The sequence below is a fragment of the Sarcophilus harrisii genome, chromosome 2 (assembly GCF_902635505.1).
Source record: "Sarcophilus harrisii chromosome 2, mSarHar1.11, whole genome shotgun sequence".
NCBI lineage: Eukaryota > Metazoa > Chordata > Mammalia > Dasyuromorphia > Dasyuridae > Sarcophilus > Sarcophilus harrisii.
In genome coordinates, this window is record NC_045427.1 from 476199497 (window position 1) to 476217548 (window position 18052).

General features: G+C 40.1%; 1 protein-coding gene across 1 annotated transcript in view; it reads right to left on the bottom strand.

The window, feature by feature from the left end:
• TGM3 (transglutaminase 3) overlaps positions 1-18052 on the bottom strand; it is a 44631-nt gene that overhangs the window by 17515 nt on the left and 9064 nt on the right. The window contains exons 2-7 of the mRNA XM_031954607.1: positions 16819-16992; positions 16244-16489; positions 14617-14735; positions 13850-13978; positions 8657-8834; positions 7689-7824 (exon numbers count right to left, since the gene is read on the bottom strand). Coding sequence (XP_031810467.1) covers positions 7689-7824; positions 8657-8834; positions 13850-13978; positions 14617-14735; positions 16244-16489; positions 16819-16992 — 982 coding nt within the window. The remainder of the gene's footprint in view (positions 1-7688; positions 7825-8656; positions 8835-13849; positions 13979-14616; positions 14736-16243; positions 16490-16818; positions 16993-18052) is intronic.

The following is an 18052-nucleotide window of genomic DNA, read 5'->3' on the forward strand; positions in this document are numbered from 1 at the left end:
GTTTTTGGGATAAGAATGCATTATTTGACAAAATTGCTGGAAAATTGGAAATTAGTATGCAGGAAACTAGGCATTGACCCACACTTAACACCGTACACCAAGATAAGGTCAAAATGGGTTCATGATCTAGGCATAAAGAATGAGATCATAAATAAATTGGAAATTGAAAAATGGTCAAAGGATATGAACAGACAATTCTCAGATGAAGAAATTGAAACTATTTCTAGTCATATGAAAAGATGCTCCAAGTCACTATTAATCAGAGAAATGCAAATTAAGACAACTCTAAGATACTCACTACACACCTGTCAGATTGGCTAAGATGACAGGAAAAATAATGATGATTGTTGGAGGGGATGTGGGAAAACTGGGACATTGATTCATTGTTGGTGGAGTTGTGAACGAATCCAACCATTTTGGAGAGTAGTTTGGAACTATGCTCAAAAAGTTATCAAACTGTGCATACCCTTTGATCCAGCAGTGTTACTACTGGGATTATATCCCAAAGAGATTATAAAGAAGGAAAGAGACCTGTATGTGCACGAATGTTTGTGGCAGCCCTTTTGTAGTGGCTAGAAACTGGAAACTGAATGGATGTCCATCAGTTGGAGAATGGCTGAATAAATTGTGGTATATGAAAATTATGGAATATTACTGTTCTGTAAGAAATGACCAACAGGATGATTTCAGAAAGGCCTGAGAGACTTACATGAACTGATGCTAAGTGAAATGAGCAGGACCAGGAGATCATTATATACTTCAACAACAATACTAGATGATGACCAGTCCTGATGGATCAGGCCATCCTCAGCAACAAGATCAACCAAATCATTTCTAATGGAGCAGTAATGAACTGAACTAGCTATACCCAGAAAAGAACTCTGGGAGATGACTAAAACCATTACATTGAATTCCCAGTCCCTATATTTATGCACACCTGCATCTTTGATTTCCTTCACAAGCTAATTGTACAATAATTCAGAGTCTGATTTTTTTGTACAGCAAAATAATGTTTTGGTCATGTATACTTATTGTGTATCTAAGTTATATTTTAATATATTAACATCTACTGGTCATCCCTGCCATTTAGGGAGGGGGGGGGGTAAGAGGTGAAAAATTGGAACAAGAGGTTTGGCAATTGTTAATGCTGTAAAGTTACCCATGTATATATCCTGTAAATTAAAGACTATTAAATAAAAAAAAAAAAATAAATAAATAAATAAATAAATAAATTGAAGAGCATAGGATAGTTTACCTCTCAGACCTGTGGAAGAGGAAGGAATTTATGACCAAAGAAGAACTAGAGATCACTATTGACTACAAAATTGAAAATTTTGATTATATCAAATTGAAAAGTTTTTGTACATAAACAAACTAATGCAGGCAATATTAGAAGGGAAACAATAAACTGGGAAAACATTTTACAGTCAAAGGTTCTGATAAGGCCTTTATTTCCAAAATATATAGAGAATTGACTCTAATTTATAAGAAATCAAGCCATTCTCCAATTGATAAATTGTCAAAGGATATGAACAGACAATTTTCAGATGATGAAATTAAAACTATTACTACTCATATGAAAGAGTGTTCCAAATCACTATTGATCAGAGAAATGCAAATTAAGACAACTCTGAGATACCACTATACGCCTGTCAGATTGGCCAGAATGACAGGGAAAGATAATGCAGAATGTTGGAGGGGATGTGGGAAAACAGGGACACTGACACATTGTTGGTGGAATTGTGAACACATCCAGCCATTCTGAAGAGCAATCTGGAACTATGCCCAAAAAGTTATCAAACTGCTCATACCCTTTGATCCAGCAGTGTCTCTACTGGGCTTATACCCCAAAGAGATACTAAAAAAGGGAAAGGGACCTGTATGTGCCAAAATGTTTGTGGCAGCCCTGTTTGTAGTGGCCAGAAGCTGGAAAAATGAATGGATGCCCATCAATTGAGAATGGTTGAGTAAATTGTGGTATATGAATGTTATGGAATATTATTGTTCTGTAAGAAACGACCATCAGGATGAATACAGAGAGGATTGGAGACTTACATGAACTGATACTGAGCGAAATGAGCAGAACCAGGAAATCGTTATATACCTCAACAGCGATACTGTATGAGGATGTATTCTGAAGGAAGTGGATTTCTTCAACAAAGACAAGATCTAACTTAGTTTCAATTGATCAAGGATGGACAGAAGCAGCTATACCCAAAGAAAGAACACTAGGAAATGTAAAATGCTTGCATTTTTGTTCTTCTTCCCAGGTTATTTATACCTTCTAAATCCAATTCTCCCTGAGGAACAAGAAAACTGTTCGGTTCTGCACACATATATTGTATCCAAGATCTACTGTAATCTATTTAACATGTATAGGACTGCTTGCCATCTTGGGGAGAAGGTGGAGGGAGAGAGGGGAAAAATCGGAACAGAATTGAGTGCAAGGGATAATGTTGTAAAAAATTACCCTGGCATGGGTTCTGTCAATAAAAAGTTATTTAATAAAAATAAAAATAAAATAAAATAAAAAGAAATTGTTTTGTATTTTTCTGTACAACTCCATAGTGGAAGGCAAGATCCACAAGGACAAGTAATTTTTTTTTCTTTTTGCCTTTGTATACCTATCACCTATAATAGTGCTGTGCACAAGGTAGACACTCTTAAATATTTATTGAATTAAATTAGAGCCTAGCCTCTAGGTTGAGAATTGGGATCAAGCCCTTGGGAAGAAGCTATTTTTCCGAAGGAATATTTATCCATAAAAGTCTTCAATCAATAAGCATTTACTATGTATCAGATACTTTGCCAGGTGTTACAAATAAAACTACTCTTTGCCTTTCTAGAACTTGCATCCTACTGGGAGAATAACATACAAGTAAATATAAAGTTGTTTGAGGGAATCTTAATGATAGGTATGGGGACCAGGAAAGATCTTGTGAGGTCTGAGAACTTAGACTGTTCTTGGCATATACCTTGCTCCTTTGAGCTCAAAGAATTCACAGAAACTAGAACTGGAAGGAACCCAAGAACACAAAATATTAGAAAATTAAAAAAAAAAAAAAAAGCCCTGGCACAAATGTTGGACCATAAAGTGTTAGAGCTGGAAATGATCTCGGGGCCATGCACTCCAATCAAGACTTAGAAGGGTGAAGTTACTTGTCCAAGATCACACAGCTAGTTCAGACCCTATTTCTCAGTTCCATATTTCATTATTATAACAGACCGACTCCCGAATGTAAATTCTTATCTCGGAGAGTAGCTATAGAAAGCAATTCCTGTCTCACAGGTTCTGTGACTATGGAAATAGTAACAATAGTATCAGGGGGTGGAGAACATTAGTGGGGAAAGTTTACAGGGAAAGTTATAGTAGATAAATTTCCATAATTCCATGCTAGAAGGTATAGAACACACCCATTTCTTTCTATTATAGTAAGCAAGCCACTTCATTTCTTTGGACCTCAGTTTCTTTATCTGTACAACAATTGAAATGGAAAGACAACTGCAATAATCTAAGGCCCTTTCCAGATCAGATAATCAGTGTTCTAAGGGTTTGCCAGTCAGTGTTTTATAATTGATGAGCTCACAAATTAACTAAAGGTCTCAAAAATCATGGACCAATTTTTAAAATTTCTCTTCCTGAAAAGTTATCAAACAGCATTCTGTCTGCAGGAGGAAAATCTGGACAGATAGACACCCAGAAAGGGGTTCTCTGGGAAGCAGGACTTTAAGAAATTCCAGGGGAAGGTATAAAGCTGGGGAGAGAACAGGGCTAAGGTGCTGGCTGATGGGTCAGAGATCCCTGAGTGAATCTGAGATAAAGGATGAGGATGCTTGCCCAGTCTGCCTAACAAAGCTCCTTTCTGCCCCTTCTCTCCTCCCAGGTATTAGGTGGTTCAGCATCCTACAGAACATCGCGTGATGTGACTGGCACACTTACTGCTTCTCCCAGTCATTATAAGCTGCATTTTAACATACTTGCTGTCTTTCCAACTGGATCATAAATGCCTTAAGGGCAGGGCATGTCTTGTTCATCTTTCTAACTTCACACTCAATGTTCTCTAACTTCTATCACCTAGTACACACCAAGTAGGTATTTTTAAAATGTTGGCTTCTTATGATTTGGTTGACACTATCAGGAATAACATAAATCTTGGAAACATTTTACTGTTAAATAATTGGTCAGGAGGAGATATGGTAGAAAGAGTGAGTTAGAATAAAAGGCCTTTTTGTGCCTTCTGAGTCTGAGGCTCTATCACCCTATGAGTTTAAGAAAAAAGGATTTTTTTTTCCCTTCTGGTTCTCAGTACCAGAGGAAACTTTTAAGGGGAACCAAGACAAAACAGAAACAGTGCTGAATTCAGAGTCAGGGGATCTGTGTTCAAACCAATGCTTTCTAGGCCCCTTAAACACAGGAAATGTGCAAGCCATTTTGTGGATTCAGAAGCCCAAGATCGGTCAGAGATAAATGAAATGTATACAAAGACACGTGCATCTAATGGAAATGTCAAGTTAAAAATTAACCACAGCCCAAACTATTTCAGATGATTTGGTTATGCTTATTGATTGGACGGCGCCTGAGGCTTCCTTTACGGTAACAACAACAGTCACAGAATAGCTCCCTGGCTCTGGAGAAGTAGATACAGAGCAGACATTTGGTGTCAAACTGTGGGATGAACTCCAAGATCTAAAAATGAGATTTAACCCTTGAGCTTCTGCTCTATATTTGAGGACTATTAAGACTCAAAGGGCCCTAAGGGATTATCTGGTTCTAACCTTCTTAGACCGTGGGTTGTGAGATAGAGTCATGTAACTGACTGTGAAGGTTGTGAAATTATGATCTATTATCAGTAAATGTTTGATTTGTATACCTCAAATACGATGTATACAAAATTGTATGCATATTGTATACAAATGTTTGATTTGTATACATATATGCCCATGGCTGTGTAAAAATTTCTTGGGTGGATGCAAAATGGGTACTAGTGAAAAAAGTTTAAGATGCACTGATCCAGTCTCCTGCAGCTCATTTTATAAGTGGGGAAACTGCAATGTAGATTAGAAAAGACATTTGATCAAGGTCATACAGGGAATAAATAGGCTCCTAACTCTCAGTCAAGTACTTTTTCTACTACAAGGGTCATTTCCCCCTACCCCCAATCCCATGGACAAACATATTTCCTACTTCCTCACAACTAAAAAGATTGGCTCTGACTTGAAGATCTGTTTGGATATGTTGAAGCTGCTATATTTTCTGACTTGGGTGTTGGGTAGGGGCAGGGGAAGGAAGGCTCAAATTTAAGAAAGATCCTTTGAGAAGCACTAAAGTTTAATCTGAGAGAATAACACCTTATATTGGCTCAATATTGCTTTCCTTCTGATCTGACCAGCAGGATGGACACAATGTGGACTGGCCTGCCCTGTACATAGTTCAGCAAGCTGTACCAGTGAAAAACGGGTAATGCTAAAAAAAAACAGGTGATGCTCTTTCCCCATCTGCCTTGTGATCAGATGCCACTGAAGCCATGACTACAATTTACTGCACTTGGGTCTTTCAATCCTTGAGGTAATAACCATTATTTAGGAAAGAGGGAACTTTATGCCATAATGGATCAGAAAATCACATGATCTTTGGGTTTTACTAAATCACAGAATCTTAAAAGATGAATGGGAATTTGGGGCTTCTAACTCCTACCTGATCAGGAATCGCTTCTATTACACTCCAAGGGTATTACAGCTCACTCCAGTATTCTTATCTTACTTAACAAATCGGCTTATTCCTTTATTAGACAGTTCTATGTGTCCTTGGAATAATAGATTCTTATTATACTGAGGCAAAATCTGAGACACTGAAATCCCCCTTCATTGGTTCTAATTCTGACTTCTAGAGTTAGCTGAGAAATAAGGCTGTTTCTCATTGCCTCAAAAGTGTCAGATAGTTGAAGACAATGATTATGTCCCCACCCAATTCTTCTTTCCTCTTGGCTAAATATCCTAGATTCCTTCAAATGATTCTCACATTTAGGAGCAGCTAGATGGCACCATGGATAGGGCACCTGGGCTCTGGGGCAAGATTTGTCAAGACTTGATTCAAATCTGGTTTCATATGATCTTAAGCTCTATTTCCCTCACTTTCCTCATCTCTAAAATGGGAATAATAATAACACCTGCCACCCAGAGGATCAAATGAAATAATTGCAAAGTATTTAGCACAGTGCCTGGCACATAGTCAGTGTTATATAAATGGTAGTTATTATTACATGTCATGATTCTAAGGCTCCTCCTCAGCCTGGCCACTCTCCTCTCTTGTGAGCTGTTCCAACTTGTTGATGAACTTTCTAAAATGTAATGCCAGATGGATTCTGACCAAAAATAGAATCACATTAATATAATTGAGGATAAAATCGAGATTATTTATTACCTGTTTTTCACAGGATTCCATTTAAACACGAATAGTATTTGTACTATGCTATAAATTCTTGCAAAGACAGGTTGTTATTATATACTCAAGCCTAAATGACTCTAGGCCTTCTTTCCCCAGATTTTGTCAGGATTAAGTAAAAGAGGGTGTGGCTTTCCTGGGAGAAGCTGCAGCTGGGAGAAATAAACATCTAGAGAATCAAATTTTTTAAGATGACTTTAGAGATCATAAGATCCATTCCCCTCAATTTATGAGAAGGAAATTGAACTCTGGAGGGGAAATGGCTTGCCCCAGGGGAACAGAGTCAGGTAATGGCACAATTAGGATTAGGACCCACATCTTCTGATTTTTACTTTCTCACTACCCCTTTCAAATAAGAGAATGGTGGTAGGGACCAGATCCCACAACTTTCTGTGTAGCAGTCACTTAGACTTTTATGAGGGGGGTGCTTAGAGATCTTGGCTACTTCTGGAAGAGCACTGGGCATAAATTCTGGCCTCCTACAATACTGATGCAAAGTCAGGGCCATATGGTTATGTGCAGAGCTGCTTTGCTGGCATCTGGTTGGGCTAGGCAAGTGTGGAGGATAGGAGAATGATGTGGAATTCTCTACCCCTACAGACTTCTTAAGGCATTTAAAATGATACCAGGTGGCTGTGTAAAATTCTGCAAAAGAAGACTGGAACATAGGAGGTCTAGGTTCTAGGTTTGATTTTACTAGTTGTATCTTGGGCAAATCGCTCAACCCCTGTGGGTCTCATGTTTTACCTAAGTAAACTGAGCTATATGGATTAGATATCTCCAAGAAATCTTCCAGCTTTAACATTCTATATTCCGCATCCCCTAAGGTGGGGAATGTTTCAAGGTCCTATCACTTTTAAAGTTGTTGGCTCTCAGGTCCCTTTCAGCACTAACATTCTATTTCCTAAAGGAGCTTCCACTTTTAAATTCTAAGAACTCAGCTAATCAGAGTTTTTATAATTTTAAAAACTCTTTGCACTGAGTGAAATTTCCAAAACATATTTTTCTTTTTATTAGGCTTGATTCCAAAGAGTGGATAACCATTGTGGCAGTGACAATGGGTTTTCTAGGTAATCCATAACCAAAACACTACATAGTATGTTCCATTTTTTCAGATCCTGTTCCGAACTATGTCAGAATGGTTTAACTTTGGATGTGTCATCAGTCTGTCAGTCATTGTGGGTCTGCATTTCTCCTCCTCCCACCTCTCTAATACCAGAGTCAATACAGAAGGAAAGGGACTTACCAAATACTGTCACTCCCTCTTTCTAATGGATTTCCCAGAGGGTCATAGTAGACATCTATGGTCAAGTTACGATCTGTGTCATGGGCTGAGTTGAAGTTAGTGATCACCCGGGCAGGGATCCCCAAACACCGAAGCACTGGAAGTCAAAAACCAGGAAGACAGCTTAGAAGACAATGATGGTGATGGTGGCAGCAGTAGTGGTGACAATCTCCATTTATATACTATTTACAAAAGCGGTTCCTCACAATAACCTTCTGCAGTAGGTTTGGTGCAGTGGAGAGACTGATGTGCTCATTTGGAGTTATAAGGAGATCTGGACCTGAATACGAGGTCTGACAATACAGGGTTGTCCATGTAGTCATTGGTGGCTCAGTTCAGTTCTCTGAACCTCAACTTCCTCATCTATAAAATGAGGTGCCAGCCAGCCAGCCAGCGCTCTTGATACAGGGATGCTTTGTAAGCCTCAAAGCATCTTTTACTTTAAACCTTTGTGTTTCAGGGATTTGCAATTTCACCTGTACGAGATGTCCCTCCCTGCTGGCACAGGTCACAACCTAGAGGTTGTAACTTAGCAGAGGATTACTAAGTGTTGCTGTGGTCTGGTCAGCCAGGTGATTCTCTCCACATTTAATTAATGCTAGTCCTTGGATAAGTCTGTTGTTTGGCCCTTTTCTATGGGTAATAAGAGGATAATAATAATAACATATTTCTATAGCAGTTTATGGCTCATAAAGCATTAAACTTACAGCAGCCCTGGTAGGCAGGTGATACAATATGATTATTCCCCATTCTTCTGAGTCTCAGTGTTGTCAATTCACAAAGGGAGGCAATAGCAAAGTTGGAACTGGAACCTAATACTCCTGACTCCTAATTCAGGGATGGGAATTTGGGATAAGCTTTTGGGAGTGAGTTCCCTATTTGGCACTGGCTCAGCCAGACTGCAGTTCCCCCAGTATCCCACTGAATACCTGTGTTCAGGGTCCCAGCAAAGACCCAACATTGGCCAAAGCGGACAGGTTGGAAACGATTTTTCTTCCATTGCTTCAGGATCTCCACACTGCCGTTCCAATTCCGGGGATCCTTGCCTCCAGTGTAATCTCCACTCCAGTTCCCAGATAATACCCCATTGTCATCATTGCCATTGATCTGAAAAATACTTGTCCAGTCAACTCCCCTGGTGGAGAGCAGGAAAGAGGGCAATGTTTGGAGAGGGAATGAGGAGAAGAAGAAGTGGCAGATGAGAAGAGCTCAGCATGGTGAAGAGGGAAGTAGTGGCTTGGGAGTTGAGATCTGGGCACTGGATGACTTTGGACAAGTACCTTTTACTGTCTGGGTCTCGATTTCTACATCTATAGATTATGACATCTTCAGTATTACCCTGACTCCTCATGAATTAGCAATAACATGGAAAATTTTATATCAATCTTTTCATTTAAATCTACTAAAATTTTTCTCTATTAAATGTGTTTTCTACAAACAACCTATTGTTGGATGACCGTATCTTTTTTCCCCCCAGGAAGTTCAGTTCATTTATATTTAGCACTATAATTGTTAAATCTATGTTTTTCCTCTCATTCTTTATTAAATTATTTTTAGATCTGTTGGAGGGAAATATTGTTATTATTACTGTTATTAGCCAAACTCATCAAAACCATTAAAACAAATTATCTTTGTCTTATGGTACTAATTATATTTGTTCAAAAGCCTTTTAATTTCACATACAAAATTATATATTTTATCTTTTTGTGATCCATTTCCTAATTTGGTTAAGAATTATCTCCCTAGCCATAATTGTGAGATATGTCTTATTTAATTTTGTTTTAATTTCTTAATGGGGTAGCCTTTTATATTTAGGTCTTTTTTTTTTAAGCTTATCTGTGATATATGGTGTAAAATGATGGTCTAAGCCTAATTTTTAGGGCAGTTGAGTGGTACAGTGGATAGAGCTGGGCAAGAAATCAGGAAAACTCATCTTTCTGAGTTTAAATCTGAGTTTAAATACTTGTATGACCCTGGGCAAATTACTTAACCCTGTTTGCCTCAGTTTCTTCACCTGTAAAATGAGCTAGAGAAGGAAATAGCAAACTACTCCAGTATCTTTGCCAAGAAAACCCCAAATGGGTTCATAAAGTCAGACATGACTGAACAACAACAATGGAATTTCTGCCAAACTGCTTTCCAGTTTTCTTAGCAGTGTTTGTCAGATAGAGAGTTCTTCTGTAAGTAGTTTATATTCTTGTTTTTGCTGGGTTATTGAATGAATGAGACATATTATATCCCACTGATATACTTTTTTTCTTGTTTTTTCCCCTAGGACCAAATAGTTTTGATAATGATTGCTTTATAACATCAAATCTAGAAGTGTTGTTCTCTCTTTATCCTTCTATTTAAATTTCATTTCCTTTAAGATTCTATCCCTTTTGTTCCTTCAAATGAATTGTTATTATTTTGTCTGGCTCGATAGACTACTCCTTTGTTAGTTTGATTAAAAAAGTACTAATTTTAAAGTTGATATAGGGAATTTTATCATTTTTATTTCATTCATAAAGTTTAACCATGAGCAGTGAATAGCTCTTCAATTACTTGTCATTCTCAAGTCTTTTTTTTTGGGGGGGGGTAAGGAAACTGGCATTAAGTGACTTGCCCAGGGTCACACAGCTAATAAATATTAACTGTCTAAGGTCAGATTTAAACTCAGGTCCTCCTGACTCCAGGGCTGATGCTCTATCCACTGCCTCATCTAGTTGCCCCTATTCTTTATTTTTTTAAACACTGCTTTGTGTTTATCTATCTGTTTATCCATTCATCCATCCATTGATCTATCTATCCATCCATCCATCTACCTATTCATTTATCTATCCATCTGTTCATCTATCTATCCATCCATCTACCTATCCATTTATATCTATCTATTTTGTTTCTTGGTATACTGACTCTCAGATATTATGCATATTTCATAGCTATTTTGAATCAACTTTCTCTTTCCATTATTTCCTTTGGATTTTGTTATTGCTATATTATTAATAACATAGATTAAAAAAAAACTCTTTACTTTTTTTCAGAGAAGGCACTGATTTTTGGAATGTTTTCTCTTTTACAAAATGATGAGAGGGGACTACTAGCAAGTCCCTTCCAACTCTGACAGTTAACCTTCCAAGGCCTCTTCCAGTAGCTGATGTCTATGATTCTTTCTAGAAGAAGATAGCACTCCCCTGTTTGCAGCTGAGCCAAAGACCTACAAATCTTTCTCCCTTCCTCCCACTCTGATGGACCATCATTTGAGATCATAAGATATGTTACAGACAGGCCAAGATGAAAGATTTCGCCATCTGTCCCCATCTCCTGAATCACCAGGGCCGAAGCATGGAAAGTAGTAATCAGCTGAGTTACTGAAGAGCTCTGATACTTTCAAAAGGCAATGCAGGTGATAATTAGGGTAGTTCACTCAGCCCAGCCTAGCTGACAGTTTGGGAGGGATCATCTCCTAAATGCAGCTCAGGAAACTCTTGGGAGATAAAGCGGTTTGCCTGAGGGGCTAGGAATGAATCAGCAGCCGATGAAGCCACAAAGAATGCCAACTGGGAGGGCTGGGCACTGTGGAGGACCTTCCCGGCTGCCTCACAGGCCACAGGCTTCAGCTTCTCAGCCCCAATCTTCTCTGATCTTTGGCTTGACCTTCAATGCTCTCACTTTTTCTGAAACTTTAGCTTTCAAAGTCTCACCTGCCTTCTGAAGCTTCAGTGGTTATTGATTTGTAGCCTATCTGAGTTATAAAGGGGCAGCGGGGCACAGCAGGGAGAGTTCCAGAAAACAAAGTGTTCCACCCAATGAAGAAGGCACTCATTCAATGAAGGCTGTTGCTTCTTACTGAGAATACAGATTTATGCATTTCAAGGGGTAGGGGACCTTAGGGGGGTCTAGCCCAGTCCTCTCCTTTCTCAGGTGAGAGATCTGACACCCAAAACAGCTGAGTGACTTCCAGGATCACAGTTCTGTGATTCAGACCCAAGTTCTTCTCATTCCAAATCCAGAGATCTTTCCTCCTCACCATGAAGTCCTGACTTCAAGACCTGCGCCTGCCATTACTAACTTTATATTAGACAAGTCCCTCCTCGGGTCCTCTTGTGAAACAGGGAGACTGAGGGAGCTGATTTCAGGTCCCGCGGACTTAAGAATACAAGGTGAATCAGGAGCAGATAGGTGGCACAGTGGATAGAGCACTGGCCCTTGCGTCAAGAGGACCGAATTCAAATTTGGCTTCAGATACTAGCTACATCCTAGCCAAGTCACTTAACCCAACTGGATCCAAAAGGGAAAAAATGACAAAGTGACAAAGATGAATCCGAAAGAAAAGAAAAGAAAATGACAAAAGATGGACCTGGAATGCAGGACTTCTGGCTAAGAGAAGAGAAAATAATCTCCAGCGAATGGGACAGCAAAGTGGAGATTTTGCAATGCCTTTCTGAAGGCTAGTAGGAAGAGATGTTGGCATCCTAGACCAGACAGGCAGGGCTTCTGGCCTGCATCTAAGTCATTTCAATTAACTAGTTAAAATGTTAAAAGTTAAAAAGTTCAAAGCCAGAGAGATTGCTCTACCTTTTAACCTTTTAGCTAAGTCTATTCCCCAGCCATCAGAGCTCATTAACAAGTTGAAAGGTAAGGAGATTTCTAGTTAATTAACCAGGTGACTGGTAACAAGTTACAGCCACCCCTTTGACTTTGAACTTTAAAATACTTGCAGGGAGCCAAGTGTCCTGGCTCACTCCCACCGGGAGTGAGGAGCCCTGTAGCTCTGACTGCTTGGGACTCTGGTTCCACGTGAGGTGGGTGCCTTCCTGGCTGTGGGCCACCGTTGTCCCACGTGCAGCGAGCTCAGATTCCCTCCAGCACTGCCATTCCACGATGCTCAGACTACTTCACTTCCCTTGCCAAGGCTGACCCAGTTCCGGGTGGCAGGCCTCTCTTGCAGGAAGAGTACCAGAGCTAAGGGCACTTGTTCCAGAGGATGAGGCCGTCCCGGGAATGAGGTCGTCGCAGGACACTCCCCTGAGCCTCCCCCAGCATTCCTGATGCAGTGCTTTCCTAGGAACACTTGGCTAACTGGTCTGACCTCACACTCTGTCAAGGTGGAAGATTTTTTATCTATGTCTCTTTTATTGGGTTATAAGCTCAACAAGAGTGGGGGGGAAGAAAGATTTGGATTCAGAAGGCCAGGGTTTGTACCTTCACTTTCTAATGATTATTTCTGTTTCTTCAGAAAGTCAGTGACCTCTTTGGGACTCAGTTTCCTCCTGTGTAACGTGTTAGTACCCGAGCTCTCTCCCGACACCCCAGCCTGGAAGTGCTGGGACGCGGGCTGCCTGTCTCTTATCCCGGCTTCTCAGGATTGCCCAGGATGGTATGGAGAGATTGTTTGGAGAAGGCTTGCTTGCCTGCTGAATGAATGAAGGCTCTGGCGGGATGTGGCAGAGTGGAGCCAGGATAATAACAGCTCACATTTCTAAAGCCTTTGAGGGTTTAAAATGCATTTTCCTCACAACAGACCTAAGATGGGTGATATAAAAATTGTTATCCCTTGTTTATAGATTAGGAAACTGAAGTTCAGAAGGGGAAGTCATTTGCCCAAGGTCACCCAGCCATTAGAGCTGGAAATTGAATCGAAGTCTTCTCCTTCTAAGGCCAGGGCACTTTCCAGAGCCTCCAGCTGGTCCAGAGGATGGCATTCAAATGTCGTCTCAGATACTTCCTAGCTGTGTAACCCTGGATGAATGAGAGACTACTAGTATGTGCCTCAGTTTCCTCAGCTGTAAAATGGAAATAATGTTTCTTTTTTTGGGGGGAGAGTATAATATTTCTAAAGTGCTTAGCACAGTGCTTGGCTTATAGCAGGTGCTATACAGATGCTTATTTTCTTCCCTTGCCCATGCCATGTGGAACATTGGGAAGTATGTTTTAATGTCCTCTCTCTCTTTCTCCTAGGTTGGGTCCTGGCTCTTGACAATACTAGAGTTTATGGACTGAACCCTGCCTTGTTTCTGGGCCTGCTGGGCAGAGGGTCTGACTACTTTGACAAAAATGTTAGAAGAAGAAATGTTATGAGCCAGGATCCAAGTTAGAATTGTCCAGAGCCTTGATTATGGGCTGGACAATACTCTCCTTACCATGCCGCTCAGCACTCGGCCAATGTATTTAGGGTCATTTCTTCGGGCCACATCTGTGACAGGGTCACGGCGAAAATTGAGGCTCCTGTCCAGGATTATGAGAGAAATGTTCAGAATGTCTTCTTCAAACTGTTCAGAAAGAGAAGCCTGGGGTTAATAGTGGTGACATGACTGTAATGAAGGGAGGAGAGAGGCCCTGAGGAAGGGCCACAAGGTAAATGGAGAGACCTGAATTCAAATCTGCCTTATATATTTACTAGCTGTATGACTATGGACTAGTCATTTAATTCTGTTTGCCTCAATTTACTAATCTGTAAAATGAGCTATAAAAAAAGGAAATAGCAAACTACTCCAGTATCTTTGCCAAGAAAATGTCAAATGGGATCATGAAGAGTATGGACATGACTGAAATGATTCCGCAATAAAAGCCCAATCCCCTCATTTGAACCTTAGGCTCAGGGGAAGAAAGTATCTTGGTCAGGGCTGTGTAACCAGCTGTTCCAACTACAAAATGTAGCAAGCCAGTTTTTCCAAGATGAGAAAACCTAGTTGCACTGTATACTTACACTAGAAGCTAAAAGAAAGGAGCAGAACAGAGCAGGAGCTTAGAATTTTGAATGAAAACATTTGCCAAAAAGAGCTGAATGTATTTTTTAATTAAATGACTAACACACAAGTTATATACAAATGATAATCCAACTTGTTCTTTGAAGTCAATCACTCAGGAAACTTGTATGCAACCTTTGGTTGCCTTATTATTAATTTACCTGTCCAAAATTCCAGCCAACCATACTGATTCGATTTGTGCTCCCTACGTATATGATGCCAGCATCTTCCTCCACATATTCTTCTCTCTCTGCATTATTCCTCATGAATACAGCATCCTCTGGAAACCCCAAAAAAGAAATGTTCGAGGTGGGAGAGAATTAGAAAGGGCCCTTTCATTTTTCCACTTCATCCCAGATACACTCTATACTAAGGAACTGGCTGTTTCAGAGAAAGTTCCACTCTTGGACTTTAAAAGAACTCATTGACACAGAATTCAGAGTTGGAAAGTACCCCAGATATCCTCTAGTCCAAAAATCCTTAACCTGAGGTTCTATGGATATATTTCAATTGGTCCATGTATTTGTATGGGAGGGCAATTATATTGTTGTTTTCACTAATCTCTTTCCGACATTTTGCATTTCCTTCTATTATGATTTTAAAAATCAAACAACAATTATTCTGTGAGCAGGTTCATTCACTTTATCAGACTGCTAAAGGGATCTATGACTTCTTGCAGACAAGTCCAACTCATGCCTGAAGAGGAATGGGTTCTATAATATCATGTTTCCAGGATCAGCTTAAAAACCTCTTGTAAAGCAGAATGTGCCACTTATGGCTAGTTCTAATTCTTGACAAGGTTTTCTTTACTTTAAGCTTATGTCTTCCAGCCTTTGTTTCAGACTCTACCCTTTCCAGCTAATTCATACAGAACTAATCCCTTCTTTACATGGCAGGTCTAGGCTTGATGTTTCTGACTCCCTGTGTGTGCTTTTGGAAAAATGCAGGTGGGAAGGGAGGCTGGAGAAAGGGTCTGCTGCCAACCAGCACTAAGTCCTATGTCTAAATAAACTGAGATACTCTAAGGGCTCAGGCTGAAGAGATGAGGTCATTGTGTTTCAGTGCTGAGAATTTGGGAAATGTGGAACAGTAGCTGTCCACATCACCAGGAAGTCATTCAGTATTACTAGTCTATTGTAATACTGTCATCAAATCTAAAGGCATGGATGCTGCCAGAGAACTACTGAATGCTATGACAATATCTTCATGATTTAACTGGTTCAGAAATATTGATGCATAAAGTCCTTGTGCTAGAATTCACCTTTGAGAGTCACTGACCTAATTCCCTGACTCCAATGAGTATCATTGAACTTTAGAGCTATAACAAGCCCTTGACAGAACAGAGATGGATAGAGTTACAAGAGACATCACAATGTAGAGAAGAGAGTTTTAGAGCTGGAAGGAACCTTAAAGCATGAAAAGCAGAACATTAGAGATAGAAAGGACCCCAAAACAGAATATCAGAACTAGAAAAAAACACAATGCATAATGTTTGATTTGAAAGGATACTTAGGATGTAAAATATTATAACCAAAAGAAGCCTCTAAAATGATTTAGCCCAACCTCCTCATGGGGAAAGTGAGGGCCAGAGACAGGGAGTGAACTGCTCAAGATAACCCCAAGTTAATGGAAGAACTAGCATTATGTCCCAACTTTCCTGCCTCCTGGGGTAGGGGTAGAGCTCTCTCCAATCCCCCCTTTTTCTTCTGTAAACCCTTGCAAGATTCACCTGGACTGGGAATCAGTCCAGTGGTGGGCTCATGATGTGGGAGGGGGCTTGCCTCCTACCTTGCAGCCAGGGATTAAACAGTAGAACCCATGTCCCCACAGTTGTGGAGGTGCTTCCACCTTGAGAGGCGATCTGAATGCTGAGTGTGTATCGACCAATAGGGGCATTGGCTGGACTGGAGATGGCGATGGTCATTGAACCGTCTTGGTTGTTGGACCCGAGTATTGCACTCCAGGAACTGCCACTTGACTCGGTAGACAACGGCATCACGGCTTTGGTCCGGGCTGATTCGGAGGGGTTTGGGCCTTTCCAAAAACAACAGAGAACAATGAAATCCATGTAGTATATCTGAACAAGGATTTAGGAGAGAGTAGGGGAAATGAGCTGAACTCCAAATGGAATCTCAATCAGACACAAACAAACAACAATAGAGTTGAAGGGATCTTAGTCATTATTCATCACAATCTTAGAGAGGTCCCACAAACAGAGCCCAGAGCTCTTACATCCCGTCTTGCATATTTATGTTAATCGTAACATCTTGTGACAACAAATTTGACACAATTTATTGAGTGCCTGCTACATGTAGAACACTATGCTGGGTCCTGGGAAAGAGGAAAAAAAAGAATTCAGTTACCTGTTGAGGCTGTGAAGATCAGCCTCTCCAGAGAGGTGATGGGTCTGTTCAAAGATATCTTGATTTTAAAGGGCTGCCCCCTCCTTGTGATCAGCTCGTTGCTGTAGTACTTGTCTGTGTGGTGAGCATATCCATTAGCTTGTGTCTGCCAGTTGAAGTCTGTGAGTCTCAAATCTGGGAAAAGAAAAAGGACAAGTTGGGGATTTTGGGATCTTTTATAGAACAACAATCAGGCAATTGATATTAATTGCCTATAAGTACCAGGAAGACCAGAAAAAAAAAAGCAGTAGCTGCTCTCAAGGAGCCTACAATCTAATGAAGGGGACAACAAGCACACAAGTATATACAAAGCTAAAAACAGGATAAACAGAAAATAATGAACAGAAGGAAGGCAAAGGAATTAAAGAAGATGGGGGAAGGCTTCCTATAGAAGGTGGGATTTTAATTGGGATTTAGAGGGAACCAGGGAGATCAGTGGGTGAAGCAGAGGAGGAAGAATAGTTCAGAAATAGGGGACAGTCAGAAAAAATGCCCAGAGCAGAGACATGAGTGTCTTATTTGTGCATAGACAGGAGGCCAGGGTCATTGAATCAAAGAGTATGTGTTGGGGAATGGGGTATAAGAAGACTGGAAAGGTCTGGAAAGGAGTAACTAAGTGATGAAGAGCTTCGAATGCCAAACAGCTATATTAGGTCCTGGAGACTAAGGAGGCACCTGAAAAACTTGGGACACTTATGTTGGAAACCACAGACTGATGTACAGAGGGGAAGTGGAACTGGAGACATTCAACCATTCTTACATTTATTCATTCAACAGATATGTGAGATGTATATATATATATATATATATATATATATATATATATATATATATCTGTATGCATGTATATACATACACATATGTATGTATAGAAACAAAAATATATAAACATATATATACTCATAAGAATATACTGTGGGCAGCTACATGACTCAGTGGATAGAGCGCTGGGCTTGGAGTCAGGAAGAAGTCAGGAAGACTCATCAAATGCAGCCTCAGACACTTAGTAGATGTGTGACCCTGGGCAAGTCACTTAAGCCTGCTTACCTCAATTTTCTTATCTACAAAATGAGCTGGAGAAGGAAATGGAAATTTATCTCCAATTATCTTTGCCAAGAAAACCCCAAATGGGAGCATGGGAGAGTCAGACACCACTGAAAAATGATTGGACGACAAATGGGTGCAGTAGTGGCAC